At 37.2% G+C, this 19077-nt stretch overlaps 1 protein-coding gene across 1 annotated transcript in view; it reads right to left on the reverse strand.

Annotated features, from left to right (window-relative positions):
- Window positions 1–8264: 8264 nt before the first annotated feature.
- LOC128645776 (rho GTPase-activating protein 20) overlaps window positions 8265–19077 on the reverse strand; it is a 238603-nt gene continuing 227790 nt past the window's right edge. Inside the window, exons 13-15 of the mRNA XM_053699009.1 lie at window positions 17968–18157; window positions 16081–16198; window positions 8265–15181 (exon numbers count right to left, since the gene is read on the reverse strand). Coding sequence (XP_053554984.1) covers window positions 13458–15181; window positions 16081–16198; window positions 17968–18157 — 2032 coding nt within the window. The 3' untranslated portion in view covers window positions 8265–13457. The remainder of the gene's footprint in view (window positions 15182–16080; window positions 16199–17967; window positions 18158–19077) is intronic.

A 19077-nucleotide genomic window follows, 5' to 3' on the forward strand; every position in this document is an offset into this window, starting at 1 on the left:
ATAGCGCATTCGCGATCACTGAAGTTTTGTGCAATCACGTATAACATATGGAATCAGAAGGCCCCTTCTTACACGGGCCTCCCTACATTTTTTGCGACCCCCAGTATAAGATGCGCTGGATTCTAGTCCACAGACTTGCAGGGTCAGTATGCTAAAATCACATGCTCTAACGATTTATAGCATGGGCATTTTGAACTCCAATGTCCTTTTAAGTCAGAGGTAGTTAAGCTCTCAGTGTAATGCTCGTGGGATATTTCCTTATCAGACCAAACTTGGCCAGTAGTCTTCTTATCCAGGCATCAAGGCGGAAGGATAAGGAAATATCCCAGAACAAAGTGAGTGTAGAAAATGAGGTAAGCAGTACTCACGGTAGACAGGGTAGTCCTTCCCGGCAACAAGATCAAGGCAGAGAATGGTCAGAGACAGGCAGGGTACGGCAACAGAAAGGCAATCCAGCATTATAGCTGTTCAGGGATAAACCAATAGAGTAGTCAGGAACAGGCAGAGGTCAGCAACAAAAGATAATCCAGCAGTTTAGCAGTTCAGGGGTAAACCAGACAGAGTAGTCAGACAAAACCGCACAGTGGAAGTGACAGCAAAAAAGTATTTAATTAAATATCAATAGACAAACAGAACGGCAACGTTTTAGGATGCTATCCCTTATTCATGCCATGCCAGACTAACAAACATTACTCACTTATATACTTACTTGCCTTTTATGTGATATTTGCTTCCCATGTTTAGGATGTTCATGCTGCGGGAACATGACTAAAGACCCTATTTTTTATCACCCCCATACTGGGAAGAAATATCACATAAAAGGCTTTTTTACATGTTTAACAACCTACATAATCTACATGATTAAATGCCCGTGTGGAAGTGTGTACTTAGGGGAATCTACAAGATCTGCTAAAGACAGAATTATAGAGCATAAAAGTAATATACGCACGGGTAATATGAAGGCACCACTAGCCAGTCATTTTCTGAAAGCAGGCCACTCAACCAGTCAGCTCAAATTTCAAATTATTGATCATATTGATATACCACGTAGAGGGGGAGACAGGGAACTTCACCTGAAACAGAGAGAGTCCTTCTGGATCTATGAATTGGGGTCCCTTGAGCTGAAAGGGTTAAATAGAGACTGGGACTTATCAGTCTTTATGTAACCCCAGTTCCAATATTTGGTAGAATTTTACACAGTTTAGTTTTCTGTGAGCTATAGAGATGATTCTTCTCCAAGTCTGATTATTAATTCTGTTTTATGTAAATAGAAATTACTTATGTACTTAATTTTCCTTTGAAATTATGTAAATAATGTTTTTTGCACACAGTTGTATAAGTACTGAAGGAGTTAATATGTAAAATGACTGTGAGCGCCACCTAGTGGCAAGTAGGTATATAAGTGAGTAATGTTTGTTAGTCTGGCATGGCATGAATAAGGGATAGCATCCTGAAACGTTGCCGTTCTGTTTGTCTATTGATATTTAAATTAATACTTTTTTGCTGTCACTTCCACTGTGCGGTTTTGATATATTGTTCTGGGGTCTGTGGTAGTGGCCCTGAAGTGACGTGCATTCTTTTTTGAGTGCTGGGATTCTTTGGACTTTTAGAGTAGTCAGACAGGCAGAGTTTGGCAATGATAAGGCAATCCGGCAATTCAAGGGTTAAACAGGCAGAGTAGTCAGACAGGCAGAGTTCGGTAATGATAAGGCAATCCGGCAATACAAGTAATAAAGCACCTTGGAGCACACACAGTAACACCTATACTTGGGCAGTGAATGTAAGTTATGCAGGTACTTACAAAGGCACCGATTCGCGCCAAGGAGCTCAAAGTATCCGGCTTCAGAGGAGAAGAGACGTGCGCCGCACGCTCACAGCAACCGCCGTGTCCCTGGCAACAAGGCGCAAGGGAGCGGCGTGTCACTCAGAGCATAGAGAGAATTAGAATTGTAATAGGAATCATGTTCATGGCAAATTTGCACCACTAAGCTTTTTTTTTATATATGTCTAAAGATCAGCATCTGGGACTTGTAAGAAGTGCATTAATTAACCTTGTAAGATGCATTTACAGAACTGCACTAGAATGTTCTTTAAAGGGACATAAAACACAATTATTTTCATTCTTGATTCAGATAGAGCAGCAATTTTAAACAACATTTCAATTTACTTCTATTATCAATTTTGCTTCATTATCCTCTTTTCCTTTATTGAAGGAGCCATAATGCACTACTGAGAGCCAGCTGTACACATTGGTAAGCCAATGATAAAAGGTATATAAGTGCAGCCACCAATCAGCAGCTAGCCCAGTCCCTGAGCCTACATAGGTATGCTTTTAAAAAACAGATACTAAGAGAACAAAGCAAATTAAATAATATAATTAGAAACTTGTCTAAAATTGTATACTGTATCCGAATTATGAAAGTAAATGTTTGGGTTTCATGTCCCTTTAAGCCCAGTTTTAGGAAATGAAAATGTTTATTTAATAAGACCTATAAATAATGGGTAAAATTCTACTGCCATTTTTTTTCATTCAAAGATAAATCATTTGAGTTATCAATGTGTAAAAAGAATATAATATGGTTTAGGAAGTTGACATTGGCATAAAACCATACCCAAAACATGTAACCATCATTTACAAAAAAAATTCTTAACATCAATTAAAAAAAAAAAAAAATACTTATATTATTCCTACAGATACAATAAATAAATGAATTTACGCTTGGAAGATGGCCAATTTTACAGACATCATGCACAAATGCAACTGTGATCACAACTCTATGTAATCCTGAGATCAATGTCATTAACTGTGATTTTGTTTGTGGTGGGTGACATTGCAAGTGACATCCAATGATCCACTATGTGGAAAAAAAAGCTATATTAAAGGAAACCTTGAATATTTTGCATATTTTTAGTACAACCCTATGGGCATTATATCTATGTACTGTATTATCTAATGTGTCCTTGTCATTGCAAGTCTCTCTACAATCTCCCTTTGAATCAATTTAATCCTGTCCCTCTTAGACAACACTACCTCTGTGTTGGAGCTTGCAACTTTTAATAGAAATCCCTCTCTGATACAAAGAATAATATTAGCTGTATTTCACAAATGAGAGAAAGAGAGAGCGAGAGAGAGAGAGAGGGAGAGAGAAAAGAGAGAGAAAGAAAGAGAGAGAAATAGAGAAAGAGAGAGAGAGAAAAAGAAAGAAAGAAAGAAAGAGAGAGAGAGAGAGAGAGAGAGGGAGAGAAAGAGAGAGAGAGAGAGAGAGAGAGAGAGAGAAAGAAATATATATATATATATATAGAGAGAGAGAGAGAGAGAAAGAGAGAGAAAGGGAGAGAGAGAGAGAGAGAGAGAGAGAGAGAGAGAGAAAGAAATATATATATATATATAGAGAGAGAGAGAAAGAAAGAGAGAGAGAAAGAGAGAGAGAGAAAAAAAGAGAGAGAAATAGACCGCTAGATTTGGAGTTTTGTCGGTAACGACCCGAAAAACTAACGCCGGCTTTTTTCTGGCCGTACCATAAAAATAACTCTGGTATTGAGAGTCCACATAAAGGCACATAAAGGCCCGAGTCTAAACACCCCTAACCTTACACTTATTAACCCCTAATCTGCCGCCCCCGCTATCGCTGACACCTGCATTTTATTTTTAACCCCTAATCTGCCGCTCCGTAAACCGCCGCTACTTACATTATCCTATTGAATCAAGTTCAATCCGATTGGCTGATCCAATCAGCCAATCAGATTGAGCTCGCATTCTATTGGCTGTTCCGATCAGCCAATAGAATGCAAGCTCAATCTGATTGGCTGATTGGATCAGCCAATCGGATTGAACTTGATTCTGATTGGCTGATTCCATCAGCCAATCAGAATATTCCTACCTTAATTCCGATTGGCTGATAGAATCCTATCAGTCAATCGGAATTCGAGGGACGCCATCTTGGATGACGTCCCTTAAAGGAACCGTCATTCTTCAGTTGGACGTCGCCGGAAGAAGATGGGTCCGCGGTGGAAGTCTTCAGGATGGAGCCGGTCGTCATCGGATGAAGATAGAAGATGCCGCTTGGATCAAGATGGTTGCCGGTCCGGATCGCCTCTTCTTCCCGGATAGGATGAAGACTTTGGACCCTCTTCTGGACTTCTTCAGTGGATGTCTAGCCCCCGCTTGGGTTGGATGAAGATATCGGAGCCAGGACCGATCGGTGATACCCAGTGAGGTGAAGACAAGGTAGGAAGATCTTCAGGGGCTTAGTGTTAGGTTTATTTAAGGGGGGTTTGGGTTAGATTAGGGGTATGTGGGTGGTGGGTTGTAATGTTGGGGGGGGGTATTGTATGTTTTTTTTTACAGGCAAAAGAGCTGAACTTCTTGGGGCATGCCCCGCAAAGGGCCCTGTTCAGGGCTGGTAAGGTAAAAGAGCTTTTAACTTTAGTAATTTAGACTAGGGTAGGGCATTTTTTATTTTGGGGGGCTTTGTTGTTTTATTAGGGGGCTTAGAGTAGGTGTAATTAGTTTAAAATTGTTGTAATATTTTTCTTATGTTTGTAAATATTTTTTTATTTTTTGTAACTTAGTTCTTTTTTATTTTTTGTACTTTAGCTAGTTTATTTAATTGTATTTATTTGTAGGAATTGTATTTAATTAATTTATTGATAGTGTAGTGTTAGGTTAATTGTAGGTAATTGTAGGTAGTTTATTTAATTAATTTATTGATAGTGTAGTGTTAGGTTTAATTGTAACTTAGGTTAGTATTTATTTTACAGGTAATTTTGTAATTATTTTAACTATTTTAGCTATTAAATAGTTCTTAACTATTTAATAGCTATTGTACCTGGTTAAAATAAATACAAAGTTACCTGTAAAATAAATATTAATCCTAAAATAGCTATAATATAATTATAATTTATATTGTAGCTATATTAGGATTTATTTTACAGGTAAGTATTTATCTTTAAATAGGAATAATTTATTTAATAAGAGTTAATTAATTTCGTTAGATGTAAATTATATTTAACTTAGGGGGGTGTTAGTGTTAGGGTTAGACTTAGCTTTAGGGGTTAATACATTTATTAGAATAGCGGTGAGCTCCGGTCGGTAGATTAGGGGTTAATAAGTGTAGGCAGGTGGAGGCGACGTTGTGGGGGGCAGATTAGGGGTTAATAAATATAATACAGGGGTCGGCGGTGTTAGGGGCAGCAGATTAGGGGTACATAAGTATAACGTAGGTGGCGGCGCTTTGCGGTCGGCAGATTAGGGGTTAATTATTGTAGGCAGGTGGCGGCGACGTTGTGGGGGGCAGATTAGGGGTTAATAAATATAATATAGGGGTCGGCGGTGTTAGGGGCAGCAGATTAGGGGTACATAAGTATAACGTAGGTGGCGGCGCTTTGCGGTCGGCAGATTAGGGGTTAATTATTGAAGGCAGGTGGCGGCGACGTTGTGGGGGGCAGATTAGGGGTTAATAAATATAATATAGGGGTCGGCGGTGTTAGGGGCAGCAGATTAGGGGTACATAAGGATAATGTAGGTGGCGGTCGGCAGATTAGGGGTTAAAAATTTTTATTCAAGTGTCGGCGATGTGGGGGGACCTCGGTTTAGGGGTACATAGGTAGTTTATGGGTGTTAGTGTACTTTAGAGTACAGTAGTTAAGAGCTTTCGAAACCGGCGTTAGCCCAGAAAGCTCTTAACTACTGACTTTTTTCCTGCGGCTGGAGTTTTGTCGTTAGATGTCTAACGCTCACTTCAGAAACGACTCTAAATACCGGAGTTAGAAAGATCCCATTGAAAAGATAGGATACGCAATTGACGTAAGGGGATCTGCGGTATGGAAAAGTCGCGGCTGAAAAGTGAGCGTTAGACCCTATTTTGAGTGACTCCAAATACCGGCGGTAGCCTAAAACCAGCGTTAGGAGCCTCTAACGCTGGTTTTCACGGCTACCGCCAAACTCCAAATCTAGGTCAGAGAGACTATTTCAGAAAAACAGCAAATAATGTTTAGAGCAGGTGTGCCCAAAAGTTGTTTTGTGATCAACCAGCATATCTGTAAGGGCCCGAAGATCATAAACTCACTGGCATGGAAAGAAATCACACACAATATTGTGTTTTATTGAGCATTGTATTGTAATGCAGTTGACTCTCTCTCTGTTACATAGAGAACCCCACTTAGTGATATAAACAGTTCTCAAGTGAAAATTATCTGAGGAACCTCACAGTGCTGATGAGACCTCTTAGATTATCTCACCAGACCAGAGAGCTTCAGATAATCAGGTCTTATATGTTAACCTATAGATCACAAGATGTTTGTGTAATTTCCCAGTTCCATCTCAGCCAGAAGTGAAAATATGGGATCAAGTTAAAGCTACACTTAAAAATGAGTGAGTCAGCAGAAGAATATTCATTTCTATGTTAAACAAAGATCAGTTTTGATTGCAAACTCATATTCTTTTTTTTTTGCACAATTGTCATATGCATAAGTAGATTACTCTGACAACCTCACAATAAAGTAGATCCCATCTCACTAATGTCTGAGCATCCCCTTTTAGAGAACATATTTTCCTTTAACAGCACGGGGGTCAATAGAGCTGCAGGCTGCTGTATTACCAACCAGCCAGTGAAATATGCATTCCTGTATATGTAGCATGTCTTTCTATCTTAGTGTCAATATCAAATAAACCATTTAATTTGTTATTTTCATGCAATAAAAAAATGTAACACATTTAATTGCTTGCTTACATTTGTTTCCCTTAGAGCAGATAACATATTTGAAGTATGGAGATACAATTGCTGCTCTAATAAAAAAAAAAATATATATATATATATATATATATATATATTGATTGTAAAGTTAGATTTCTTGCTCAGTGTCAGTGAAGGCTCCTCTAGGGATTTGACAATTTTGCCTGATGATGAACCTGGCCCCAAATAAATATGAAATTATTATTTCAGCTTTCTAAGCAGAAGAAAGCACTTGCTGCACGTTTGTGCAACATCCCTGAATAACATTTTCTTTTTACCTTTCTCAAAACTAATGATATGAAATCATTTGACATTTTAATAAGTTGTCTGACACATTTGTTTGTTGAAATGTTTAAAATTGTTACTATTTGTGGGTATTATTTGCATTTATTGCGATAAGAGCTTACGGTGTAAAGATCCAATATTCACAAAATGTCCTCAGAGCATCATCAATAGTTATAATGTGGTTTACTCAGTTCCCAAGTGCCAGTTAATATGAATTTAACCCCTTGGTAACAAAGATGTTTGTACAGTTTTGTATGTAATTTGTTAAGCCACAATTCAAGTTTTTATTATTAGCTATACAAAATATACAATGTTTGTTGGCAAAACCAGAGTTTAAAAAGTCTGTTCAAATTCAGGTATTATTTAAGAAGAGATAGAAAACACATCTTCTACCAATCAATATCAAATTTTACAAACATTAAAATAATCTGTACAAATACGAGTTCATTTAAAATATATACCAATTTTACATACAAATGATATGTTTTCTCATATAATTAAAATATATTACTATAGGCATATTTATAGGTGTGTCCAGAATATACAGATGTAAATTTATATATATATATATATATATATATATATATATATATATATATATATATATATATATATATACACACACACACTGTATGTATAAACACACATACATTTATATATACACACACTGTATGTATACACAAATGTACATTTATATATACCACACATGTACATTTATATATACACACACTGTATGTATACACACATGTATATTTATATATACACACACTGTATGTATATACACATGCATTTATATATACACACACAGTATGTATACACACATAAACATTTATATATACACACTGTATGTATATACACAAGCATTTATATATACACACACTGTATGTATATACACATGCATTTATATATACACATACTGTATGTATACACACATGTACATTAATATATACACACACTGTATGTATACACAAACATTTATCTATACACACACTGTATGTATATACACGTGCATTTATATATACACATATTGTATGTATACACATAAACATTTATATATACACATACTTTATGTATATACACATGTACATTTACCTGATGTGCCTGTAAGGGAATTGATGTTATTTTAAAATAAATATATTTGAAGATACACCAGAGGTGTGGCTGGTTGTGAGCCTAACATAACATGGGTAGGTAGGTAAATAGGTAAAAGCTCAGAACCATGTGAGTGAGTAATGGAAAACTGAATTTTGCAGTTGGTTCATTTAATAGGATTACATTATTGTCTCCCACTGTTTCTTTTTTCTGAGGTGTTTTGTTGGAAACATAAGAACTCGAGGAGAAATCTGGTACAGAGTATCCCTTTGCACATAAAATTTACAACTAAATTCACAAAGTTCACTATTTGATATATGTTTTTTTGTCACATGTTTTATCACTAACATTCCCTTACACATACAGGAACACCTCGCTCATACAGCGGGTTAGGGACCGGAGTCCCGCTGTAAAGTAAAAACCGCCCTATAATGAAACAAGGCGGTTTTAGCTTTCTTTTTACTTGCCAATGCAATTAACAACTTGAAAACATGTTTGAACTAACATATATTAGGTGTGCAATAACGCTATGTTTAGTTTAACACTAGCACAGTACAGTACAGTATTAAATGAAAATTGTACAGTACCTATAAAATAGTGACAATTACTGCAGTAAAATTTGCCAGACCACGACACACAGTGCACTGCAATTCTGTAAACAGACCAAACTGCGCATAAAAAAGGTGGAAGTCGCTTTTCTTGCATACTCATAATGAGTACAGCACGGTTTCAAAATCCTTGGAGGTTGAACTTCAACACCATATTTGCGCTGTATTAGTGAAGCGCTGTAAAGCAAGGTATACCTGTATTTCTCTCACTGTTTGCATCTTTCTCCATTTTATTATCTACTCATCTCTCATTCTTAGGGGCCTATCTATCAAGTTCCGAATGGAGCTTGATGTCCCGTGTTTCTGGCGAGCCTGCAGGCTCGCCAGAAACAGCAGTTATGAAGCAGCAGTCACAAAGCAGGCAGACAGACATTGCTGGAAATCAACCCGATCGAGTACGATCGGGTTGATTGACACCCCCCTGCTGGCGGCCCATTGGCCGCGAGTCTGCAGGGGGCAGCGTTGCACCAGTAGCTCTTGTGAGCTGCTGGTGCAATGCTGAATACGGCGAGCGTATTGCTCGCCGTATTCAGCGAGGTCTGGCGGACCTGATCCGCACTGCCAGATCAGGTCCGGCAGACTTTCTTAAATAGGGACCTTAACCTCTCACTCTGTGTTTCTTCTATCTGATTGTCACTTTCTTTATTACCTTCATGCTATTTAGTTTCCTTTTTTTCTTCCACTTTCCTCCAGCTTCTTCCCAAACATTAGACCAAAGTGTCTTTCTTCCTCTCTTCATATTTCTGATTCTATTCTTACCCCAATTACTGGTGTTCTGTGAAGTTAAGTGGGAGAAATCACAGTATCTCACATTCTTTGCCATTCTTTACTACCCTGAGAACCTATACTTATTGTGCCACTGTCTTTAGTCATTCTTTACTTTCCTGAGTACCTATACTTATTGTGCCACTGTCTTTAGTCATTCTTTACTTTCCTGAGAACCTATACTTATTATGCCACTGTCTTTAGTCATTCTTTACTTTCCTGAGAACCTATACTTATTGTGCCACTGTCTTTAGTCATTCTTTACTTTCCTGAGAACCTATACTTATTGTGCCACTATCTTTTAGTCATTATTTACTTTCCTGAGAACCTATAAATATTGTGCCCCTGTCTTTAGTCATTCTTTGCTTTTTTTTTTTTTTTATTTTTTTTTTTTCTCTCTCTCTCCAGTCACCCAGTTTCTATCTCTTTTTTCTTCACCCTTCTCTCTAACAATGGGATCTAATTGGGGGTGTTCTGTAATATTCTCCTACTATGTTACATTTCCCTACCTATGGCCACGTCTACAAAAAACTTGCACACACAGTTGTGCACGCATGCGCTCACTGCTGCAGTAGGAAAATATTACAGAACCCGCCTACAATAAACTTGTAAATATACTACAGAGCACGCATGCGCTCATTGCCACAATCGGCAAATTTTACAGAACTGGTACGTTCATAATTTTGGCAATAGCTGGGGCAATTTAAATAACAGTGGCAAAAAAGGCTTCATATTTATGAAAAACATCTAATCATTTAATCAAATACATATTTTGCCACTGTTATTTAGATGTCACCAGCTAGTGCCAAAATTAATAAAACAAAACCATATAATAAATTTTAATATGAAGCCTTTTTTGCCACTGTTATTTAAAATTGCCCAGTGACACTACGAATTATCAGTGTTTGCGGGACGCAGTTTCCTGCCCACCTCGGAACTAACAGCTTTGTCCAGGTGATTTGTTTGATTAATATAAATTATTATATATTAAGTGACACAAAGATTAGGTCTGCATATGTTAAATAAGAAGTAATGGTTATGTTCTTAGACATTCTGGGGCCGAATTATCAAGCTGCAAATTCAGCATTTTTTGCGCGAGCCATCAGACCGCTGCTCCTTAACTTATCCGCCACCTCTGAGGCGGTCGGACAGCAATCATCATGATTAGATACGATAGGGATGATTGACATCCCCTGCTAACTGCCGATTGTCCGCGAATCTGCAAGGGGCAGCATTGCACAAGCATTTCACTAGAAATGCTGTGCAATGTTAAATGCCGACAGCGTATGCTGTTGGCATTTAGTGATCTCGGGCGTCCGCCCGACATTTGATAAATCGGCCCCTCTGTGTGTATGGCATCTTATACCATAAGATAGACCCAAATTCAATAATATACAAGAAAAAGTTTTTGTTTGTTTTTTTCATTATATATTTCATGACATACTAAGAAAAGCATATATTTATGCAGTATCTGTAGTGACAATATATTATGCTATAATTTAAAATTTATTTTAATGTAGCTTTATCTGAAGTGATATCAATTAAATATTAAAAAAAAAAAATTGTGGTACTCTTTTGGCCAATGTTTTTACTTCCTAAATTTCTATTTTTTTTGTTTTAGATAGTAGCTTACAATTTAATTCAAATTGTGCTATACCCCAGTAAAGGAACCTAAACTCTTTCTCTATTTTGCAATTTTTGTTCTCCAAAAAATATTTACAGATATTATTAATATAGTCATACCTATTATCTATGTCACAAATGGCCAACTTCACAAAATCTCAGAAGGCTTAAGAACCACATATAATAATATTTCCTACAAATGTCCAGTGGCACAAGGCCAGATATATGTAAGTTATCAGGGCACCCTCTATTTGCTGTACATCCCTTCAGAGGGTTCTTTTGAGTTTTGACCACAGTTTTTGCCCACCCACTGGAATTCTCCAAATTCCATATTTTACTTCTGCTTTTTCCTGGGCCACAAAACCTATGATGACACACATACTTAGGCCTCGCTTCCATTGAGTCGTTAAAAATGTAGCCGTAAGCTACCGAAGCGGCCGACAGCTAAAAGTAATTTACGGCCCCATTTTAGTACCAGGTTTCCATTGAAATATTTTGCGGATAGCGTGCAGTCGCTCTTTTCGTGTAGCTGTAAGTTAACGCTTCCATCTGATGTCGGATTTCTTGAAAATCAATTAGTTGCTAAGGTAACCCGACCTTACGCTATAGAATTTACGTTTAACGTCCGTGCTCCTTACCGGTGATCACCTCTCAAGAAAAATAAAGATACACATCCATATTTTTTATAATCAAATACTATTTTTTACTATAATTATATTTACCACTTCATAAATATAAGTAATATGTATTGCTGCCCCAGGCATAAGTCTAGTTTGCATTCTGTAGATATGTTCTTGCATATATTATTATATTTAAATATATACTGATATCACTATTAGAATATAAGTTCAACTATTTCTATACATGAGACAACAATAAAAATTACTTATAACAATTTATTTCTACATTAAAACACTTGTATTATTTGCAAGTTTTATAATTTCAATAGAAAATAGGTCTCAAAAAGCACAATTTTCCTCTTTTACACCAAGTTGAGCTGGGTGTAATATTTCTCAATGTATCGACAGCCTCCGACAGTATATTAACGGTTTGCGCTTTCATTGGAAACCTGGTATAATTTATCGATTAAGGGCTTCTATTACTTTCTATGGGACGCAAAGATTTTTTCGGCAGCCGGAGTCCAGCTGCCGATATTGAGGTATAACGCACCATTGGAAACAGTTGATAAACTATATTGCTTTCGACAGCATATTTAATGGTTTGCGAGTGCACGCAAACTGAATTACGACTCAATGGAAGCGAGCCCTTAGTTCTGCTAGTTGGCCATTTCTGGTCTATGTTAAAGGGGTCTTATCATGTTTTTACGTAAAATAATGTGCTTTGAGGGGAACTACCATACAATTTAAGGAGAAAAACAGACTTTGATAACATCAAAAAAGCATGAAGTGCTGTACAAGTAATTAGTTTTTTTGTTAGAGATACAATTAAGCAACCAACATATTTCTTATTCATATGATGAGTACAGAGATGTCTAAACCTTACCACTTGAGTAAAGGTTTGCATTTCATTCATTATTAAAAGTATCTTCACAATCTCACACTAGGGGGTAGATTTACCAAGAAGTGGATGCAGCCAATTGGCTGTGAATGTTCAGGGGGCAGCATTGCACAAGCATTTCACAAGAAATGCTTGTGCAATGTTTAATGCCGACAGCGTATGCTTTTGGCATTTAGCAATACTGGGTGGACATGATTCGCTACAGCAAATCATGTCCGCCCGGCACGTAATAAATTGGCCCCTTGGTATGCATTCACAGTAACAGTATTGGCCCCAGACATAAACACAGTGATTGTTGAGATTGCCATTTATACTACTAATTTAACTAGAGTTTTCTTCTTTAAGTGTGAGGATATGCTCTCTTTATCTCACTTACTATGAATAATTACATGTTGGTAAAAAATCAACAAAATAAAAGATTTATAACTTAAGGTTCTTTCTTTAAGTAATTGAAAAAAGTGTTGTTATAACAGAAAAACTGCTAACGTCTACTATATTATGTTATATAGCACAGTTTAAAATAACCTTTTAAGATATATTGATTCCCACCTAGACTCTCTGTTGGTCACACAGGCATACAGGAGGTATTAGAATGTGGAAGGCACACATTTCCCTTAGAACAAACATCTGTGGAATTCTTTAGTATGTTAAGGGCTATCATGTGAGAGAACTATGCACTTGACTCTCCACTTGGAACAAGCATCATAAAAAAGTGAATTTCCTGACAAAGATTTACAGTGGGAACATTTCATAGTAAAAAATAATTCCATATTTAACATGTGAAAACGTTTCACAACTTAGATTTGTACTTTCCGCTATATAAAAACAAAGTTTACACAAAAAATTCTTCTACAACACATTCCTTCTCCTTTGCCTCTTTGCCAAAGTCAGTCCCCTGCAGGTTGCATCTCTCTATTCTGCTCTGAATAAGTTCATTCTCCACTACCTCTGTGTGTGGCAAACTATGAGACTTGTGTTCATTATGCTTAAAATACTCCTTGACAGTATTCCGTACAGAGGTTGGCAGAATAATGCGCATTGTATTACTGAAGGATGCTATAGTCTTGCTATGGATTTTAGTAAGTGCTGGTTCCTTGGCTGTGCCTTCAGGATGAATGTCCTCTAAATTGTGCTCTTTATTTTCCTCCTCTATGACCATGGCCTCCTCAGCACTGTGATGAGAGGTACCTCTGCTATCACATATTGGCTCTTTCATGGGCGACATTTTCAATACATGCTTCAGTTGAGTTTGCCAGTGTGGTTTTTCCACCTCAGGATGTTGTCTCCTTGAAACAGAATGCAGTACCAGTGGAGTATTCTGACCATAAAACACAGTTTGGGGTATCTGAAATGTCACACTTTTTGACTCTGTGGCAACTGTCTCTGTGCTGGGATTTTGGTCTTCTAGTTCTTTAGTTTGCATAATATTAGGGGACATAAAAAAAGCTATTTTTGTGCGCTTTATACTTTCATCATTGGAAGACTCTGGTCTTCTGATTTCTATATGTTTTACAGATGTTTCTCTGCGCACACAATGCACTTTTTTTGAATCTGCTTTGGCATCAACATGGCTGGATTCCCATTTTGATTTCAAAAAAGAATTACATTGTTCATTGAATTGTGCCGAATAACAAAAATTATCAGTTTTTTGACCCACGTATGTTTTGTTTTCAAAACTGCTTTCTACTGTGTTTTCGCTAGTGACACCATGCATGCATTCCCTTTCCATTTTCTGTTTCTCTTTTAGATCCTCTTGCTCTTCACAAGAATCTAGATCACAGGCATTAACATTTAACAGAGCAGCAAGAGGTGCATGCCACTCATTTAGCTTCTTTTTAGAAATCTCAGGAGATAGTGTACAAAGTCTAGCTGATGTTCCAAACATGAATGGCTGCATAGGGACATCGCTGGGGCTAAAAACTGAAGATTCTGAGCAGTATGAGAATGCACTATCAAGTGAACTAAGTGAAGAGGCAGAAGGTGAAGTGGTAGTGGAAGAGAGACTTGAAATGCTTGACCTGTTGGAAGTAACTGCTGTCTGTGGACTCAGATTCTTCATACTTATGCTAGGTTGATGGGACCTCCACAAAGTGCGTCTGGTTTTGTTGCCATTTGGACTCTGCACTTCATCTAACAACTTCTGGCTCTCTAACTTAAGTTGCTTCAACTGGTTGATGTAGTCAAGGTGATTGTGCATCATAGTGGCATCACAACTGGATTGTCGTGCAACTGGCTCGTGGTCTTGAGCGTGGAGCCTGGAACTCAGGCAAACACTAGGTTCTGAGGAGCACCGGTCCCTGGCAGGGATAAGGCTGCATGCTGAGTCCGTACAACTTAAGGGGTCTTTATGACATTCTAAATTGTTCATCCTTGTTTTGCTTTGGTAACATGCAGCAATTTCACTGAAGAGGTCCCAGTCTTCCATCTCCTGAATCAACAATGATTCATCAAAAATCCCATCCATGTCCTTCAGTAGATTTGGGTCAGACTTCTCCAGGTCTGAAGAGGCATATTCAAGTTCGTCAGATGAATCCCGTCCATGTACCAGATGTGTACCTGAAAAATAGGATGTGTAACAGGGAAGTGTTGTAAATACCTCATCAAGTTATTGATTCAATTGTAAAAAACATTTACATTTCTAGGATTTCTATGTTAAAAATATTATTGTTCAGAGAACAAACAGTAGTTCAGCAGCACATATAGACGTACAAAAGCTAGTTAGAGAGCAAGACAGACATCCAATAATAAAGTACTAAGAAAATATAATTGAGGAATTCAAATAATGGAGGCAAGCCAAACTTTAATTCAAGCTTTGAATGATTCCAGATACTTGAATAAAAACAATGTACAGTAGGGAGAGAGTCTCTCTCACTCTACAACTGGAGAACAAACATATTGATGACTATTATTCTAGGTGCTTTCTTTAGAATTATTATATCTCGGTTTAATGGAGTCTTATTAATGCTTATTTCTGTTGATATTTTACTGCATATGGACATTTTTCCCACTCCCTGTTTAACGGGATGTAGAGAACAGAAGTCCAACAACTGGAACATTTCCTAAAATTGTACTACTGGAAAATTAAATATACAGTGAACACTGCATTTAAGAATTTCTTTGCTTTACTTGTCATTTTCTTCGGAAAAAAAAAAAACAACAAAAATAATAATACAGATTTTATCATCATGTATTATTAAATATGTTTCTAATCACAATGTATCATTTTCATGGAGTTTTTTTGTGGAAATATTCACTACAAACAATGATAACGTAAAAATGTATAGTACATTTGTGAGTGTAGCACTCCTGGCTAAGGTAAAATGAGATTCTGTTACTCTAGATACTCTAGGGGCAGCATGTGATATTCATAAGGATTAAAGCACCGGGTTTCTACTTTGCAGCTTTTTTTTTTTCAAATTGAATTGAGTTCAGCATATTTTTCCTGAAGCACTTACTTGAAAAATCTTCATTTCTTGCTGAATGCTCCTTTGCAGATTTTTGGAACATTGAAGCTGCATCTTGTCCAAAAATGTGCTCGTAATTCTCAATCAGAAATTGCACTAAAGGTGCAACCTATTGAAAATGGAGGGATTGAGTAATTAACCAACTAATCAGACATTTTTTGTTGAAAATAACTGATGCAAATATTAGTACATTTTTTTTCATTTAAAACAATTAAAATGACAAAACTATCACTATATATATATTCTATGAATTGTTGCTATGTTGATTTTGGAGCTATTTCATACATGGAGGCCTATTTATGAAATGTCTGTCGGAACTGATCCGCCAGTGCGGATCATGTCCGATAGAAAACGCTGAATGCGGAAAGCAATACGCTCTCCGTATTCAGCATTGCACCAGCAGCTCTTGTGAGCTGCTGGTGCAACGCCGCCCCCTGCAGACTTGCGGCCAATCGGCCACCAGCAGGGGGTGTCAATCAACCCGATCGTAGTCGATCGGGTTGAATTCCAGCGATTCCTGTCCTCCTCATCAGAGCAGGCGGACAGGGTTGCTTCATAACTGGTGTTTCTGGCGAGCCTCCAGCCTCGCCAGAAACACGGGCCCTCAAGCTCCGTACGGATTTTAGGCCCCATAGTCTAGCTTTCAGTTACCTCTCAAGGCATCTATAATAATGTTTCCTACTATCCAGTGTCAGTGCAAATTTAAACCCATATTCCAATTCATTCTCTACGCAATTAATTGCAGCTATTAATGTTTTGATATAAATAATTGAAAAGTATTGTATATCCTGCTTTTTGTGCCAAAAAAAGGACATTAATATATCATTATGTTATTGGTCCTTTTCGGTAAGGTGAATGGAAGTAGCCCCTTTATCAAATCATTGATCAAATCATTTTCAGATAACCATAATATAAGCATGCATAAAAACTGGATCTAGAAAAAATGTTCAACAATTGGATGTGTTATATAAATACTAGAGTTCAGATATTCTCAGTAATGTGTTTTCCGTTGGACTAGAATGGGTTTTGAATTGCAAGGCAATGATATGTATCTGACAAGTAACACAATTAGGATTCACATACTGCTTGTGATAGCTCAGGATTTGAAAATGGTTTCTTTAAAGTGTACACTAGATTTTTTATTGCATAAATGTTTTGTAGATGATCCATTTATACAGCCCATCTGGGAGTGTTTTTATAAAAAATTATAGTTTTGCTTGTTTTTTAAGAACATTGTGCTGATTTTCAGACTTCTAACCAAGCCCACAGTATCAGATGTATACATGCGTTTACAGACTCCTGCAGGCTCCTGTTTATGTTGTTTTCATATGCAGGGGAGGGGGGGGGTATGTCTGCTCTTTTTGTTTATCCATCCCCTTTCAGTGGGTGTTTCAGACTACCTCATCAACAGTGCTAAACTGGGAGCTTCTAAGTAAGTTTTTAAATGGTTTTAATCTGGATTTAGATCAGCATCTGTGGATATTATTCTTTATAGTAGTGTCAATTACATGCAGTTATATGAAAATTAGTGTATACTGTCCCTTTAACTATGAAAACATATAGAAAATATTAACTGGCTGGATTGTATTCTAGGTCATAGACTGTAATGTTCAAGTGAAAGAAAAGAACAAAGTGTGCAAAATTGCTAAAAATATGATTCTGAGCACAACATGCTGAAAATAAACTTCCATGTCATTTCTATGAACCAAAAAGTTAGTTTAGTACAAAAATAATCTCACAATATAAATATAAATGATAGAAATAATTCCATTGTTAACGTTAGAACTGAGGATAATGGATACTTGTTGTCAGGTTAGAACATACTATGCATCATTTGTGTAGGAATGGGCAGAGTTATGTTGGTAGATTTGGAGTTACCTTTTTGGCTGACCGGCTTTCCTCCTCAGGGTCTGTAACTATTGGGAGCCATAACATATTTGGTGCTGTGCAGACAGCCAGATTGAAAGCGTTCATTCTGTTCTCCTCAGAATTCTGTTCAATGTGATGTAAGACAGCAAATAAATGCTTCAGCAATAGAACATTAGCTTCTGGAAGCTGCTCCACCAATCTGAAGTAGAACGAGAAGAGTTGTCAGCCAATTATATAGGGTCTGGAGATAAGGATTTAAAGGGATATAAAACCCCCAAAATGTCCTTTGTGATTCAGACAAAGCATACAATTTAAAAAAAAGTTTACAACATACTTCTATTGTTAAAGGGACACTGAACCCAAATATTTTCTTTCATGATTCAGATAGAGCATGGAATTTTAAGCAACTTTCTCATTTATTCCTACTATCATTTTTTCTTCTTTCTCTTGCTATCTTTATTTGAAAAACAAGGCATCTAAGCTAAGGAGCCGGGCAATTTTTGGTTTAGTACACTGGACATCACTTGTTTATTGGTGGATGAATTTATCCATCAGTCAGCAAGAACAACCCAGGTTGTTCACCAAAAATGGGCCGGCATCTAAACTTACATTCTTGCTTTTCAAATAAAGATACCAAGAAAATAGAGGATGAACAAAATTTGATAATAGGAGTAAATTAGAAAGTTGCTTAAAATTGCATGCTATGAGGCCTATTTATCAAAGGTCTGTCGGACCTGATCCAACAGTGTGGATCAGATCCGACAGACCTCGCTGAATGAGGAGAGCAATACGCTCTCCGTATTCAGCATTGCACCAGCAGGTCTGGTGCAACGCTGCCCCCTGCAGAGGGAGGTGTCAATCAACCCGATCGTACTCTATCGGGTTGAATTGTGGCGATCTCTGTCCGCCTCATCAGAGCAGGTGGACAGGTTATGTAGCAGCGAGCTTGATAAATGGGCCTCTCTATCTGAATCACAAAAGAAAAGAAAAAATGGGTTTAGTATCCCTTTAAATTTGCTGCGTTTCCATGGTATTCTTTGTTAAAGAGATAATATACCTAGGTAGGTGTCTGGAGCACTACATGACAGGAAATAGTGCTGCCATCTAGTGTTCTATAGA

The sequence above is a fragment of the Bombina bombina genome, chromosome 1, assembly GCF_027579735.1.
Source record: "Bombina bombina isolate aBomBom1 chromosome 1, aBomBom1.pri, whole genome shotgun sequence".
In the NCBI taxonomy this organism is placed as follows: domain Eukaryota; kingdom Metazoa; phylum Chordata; class Amphibia; order Anura; family Bombinatoridae; genus Bombina; species Bombina bombina.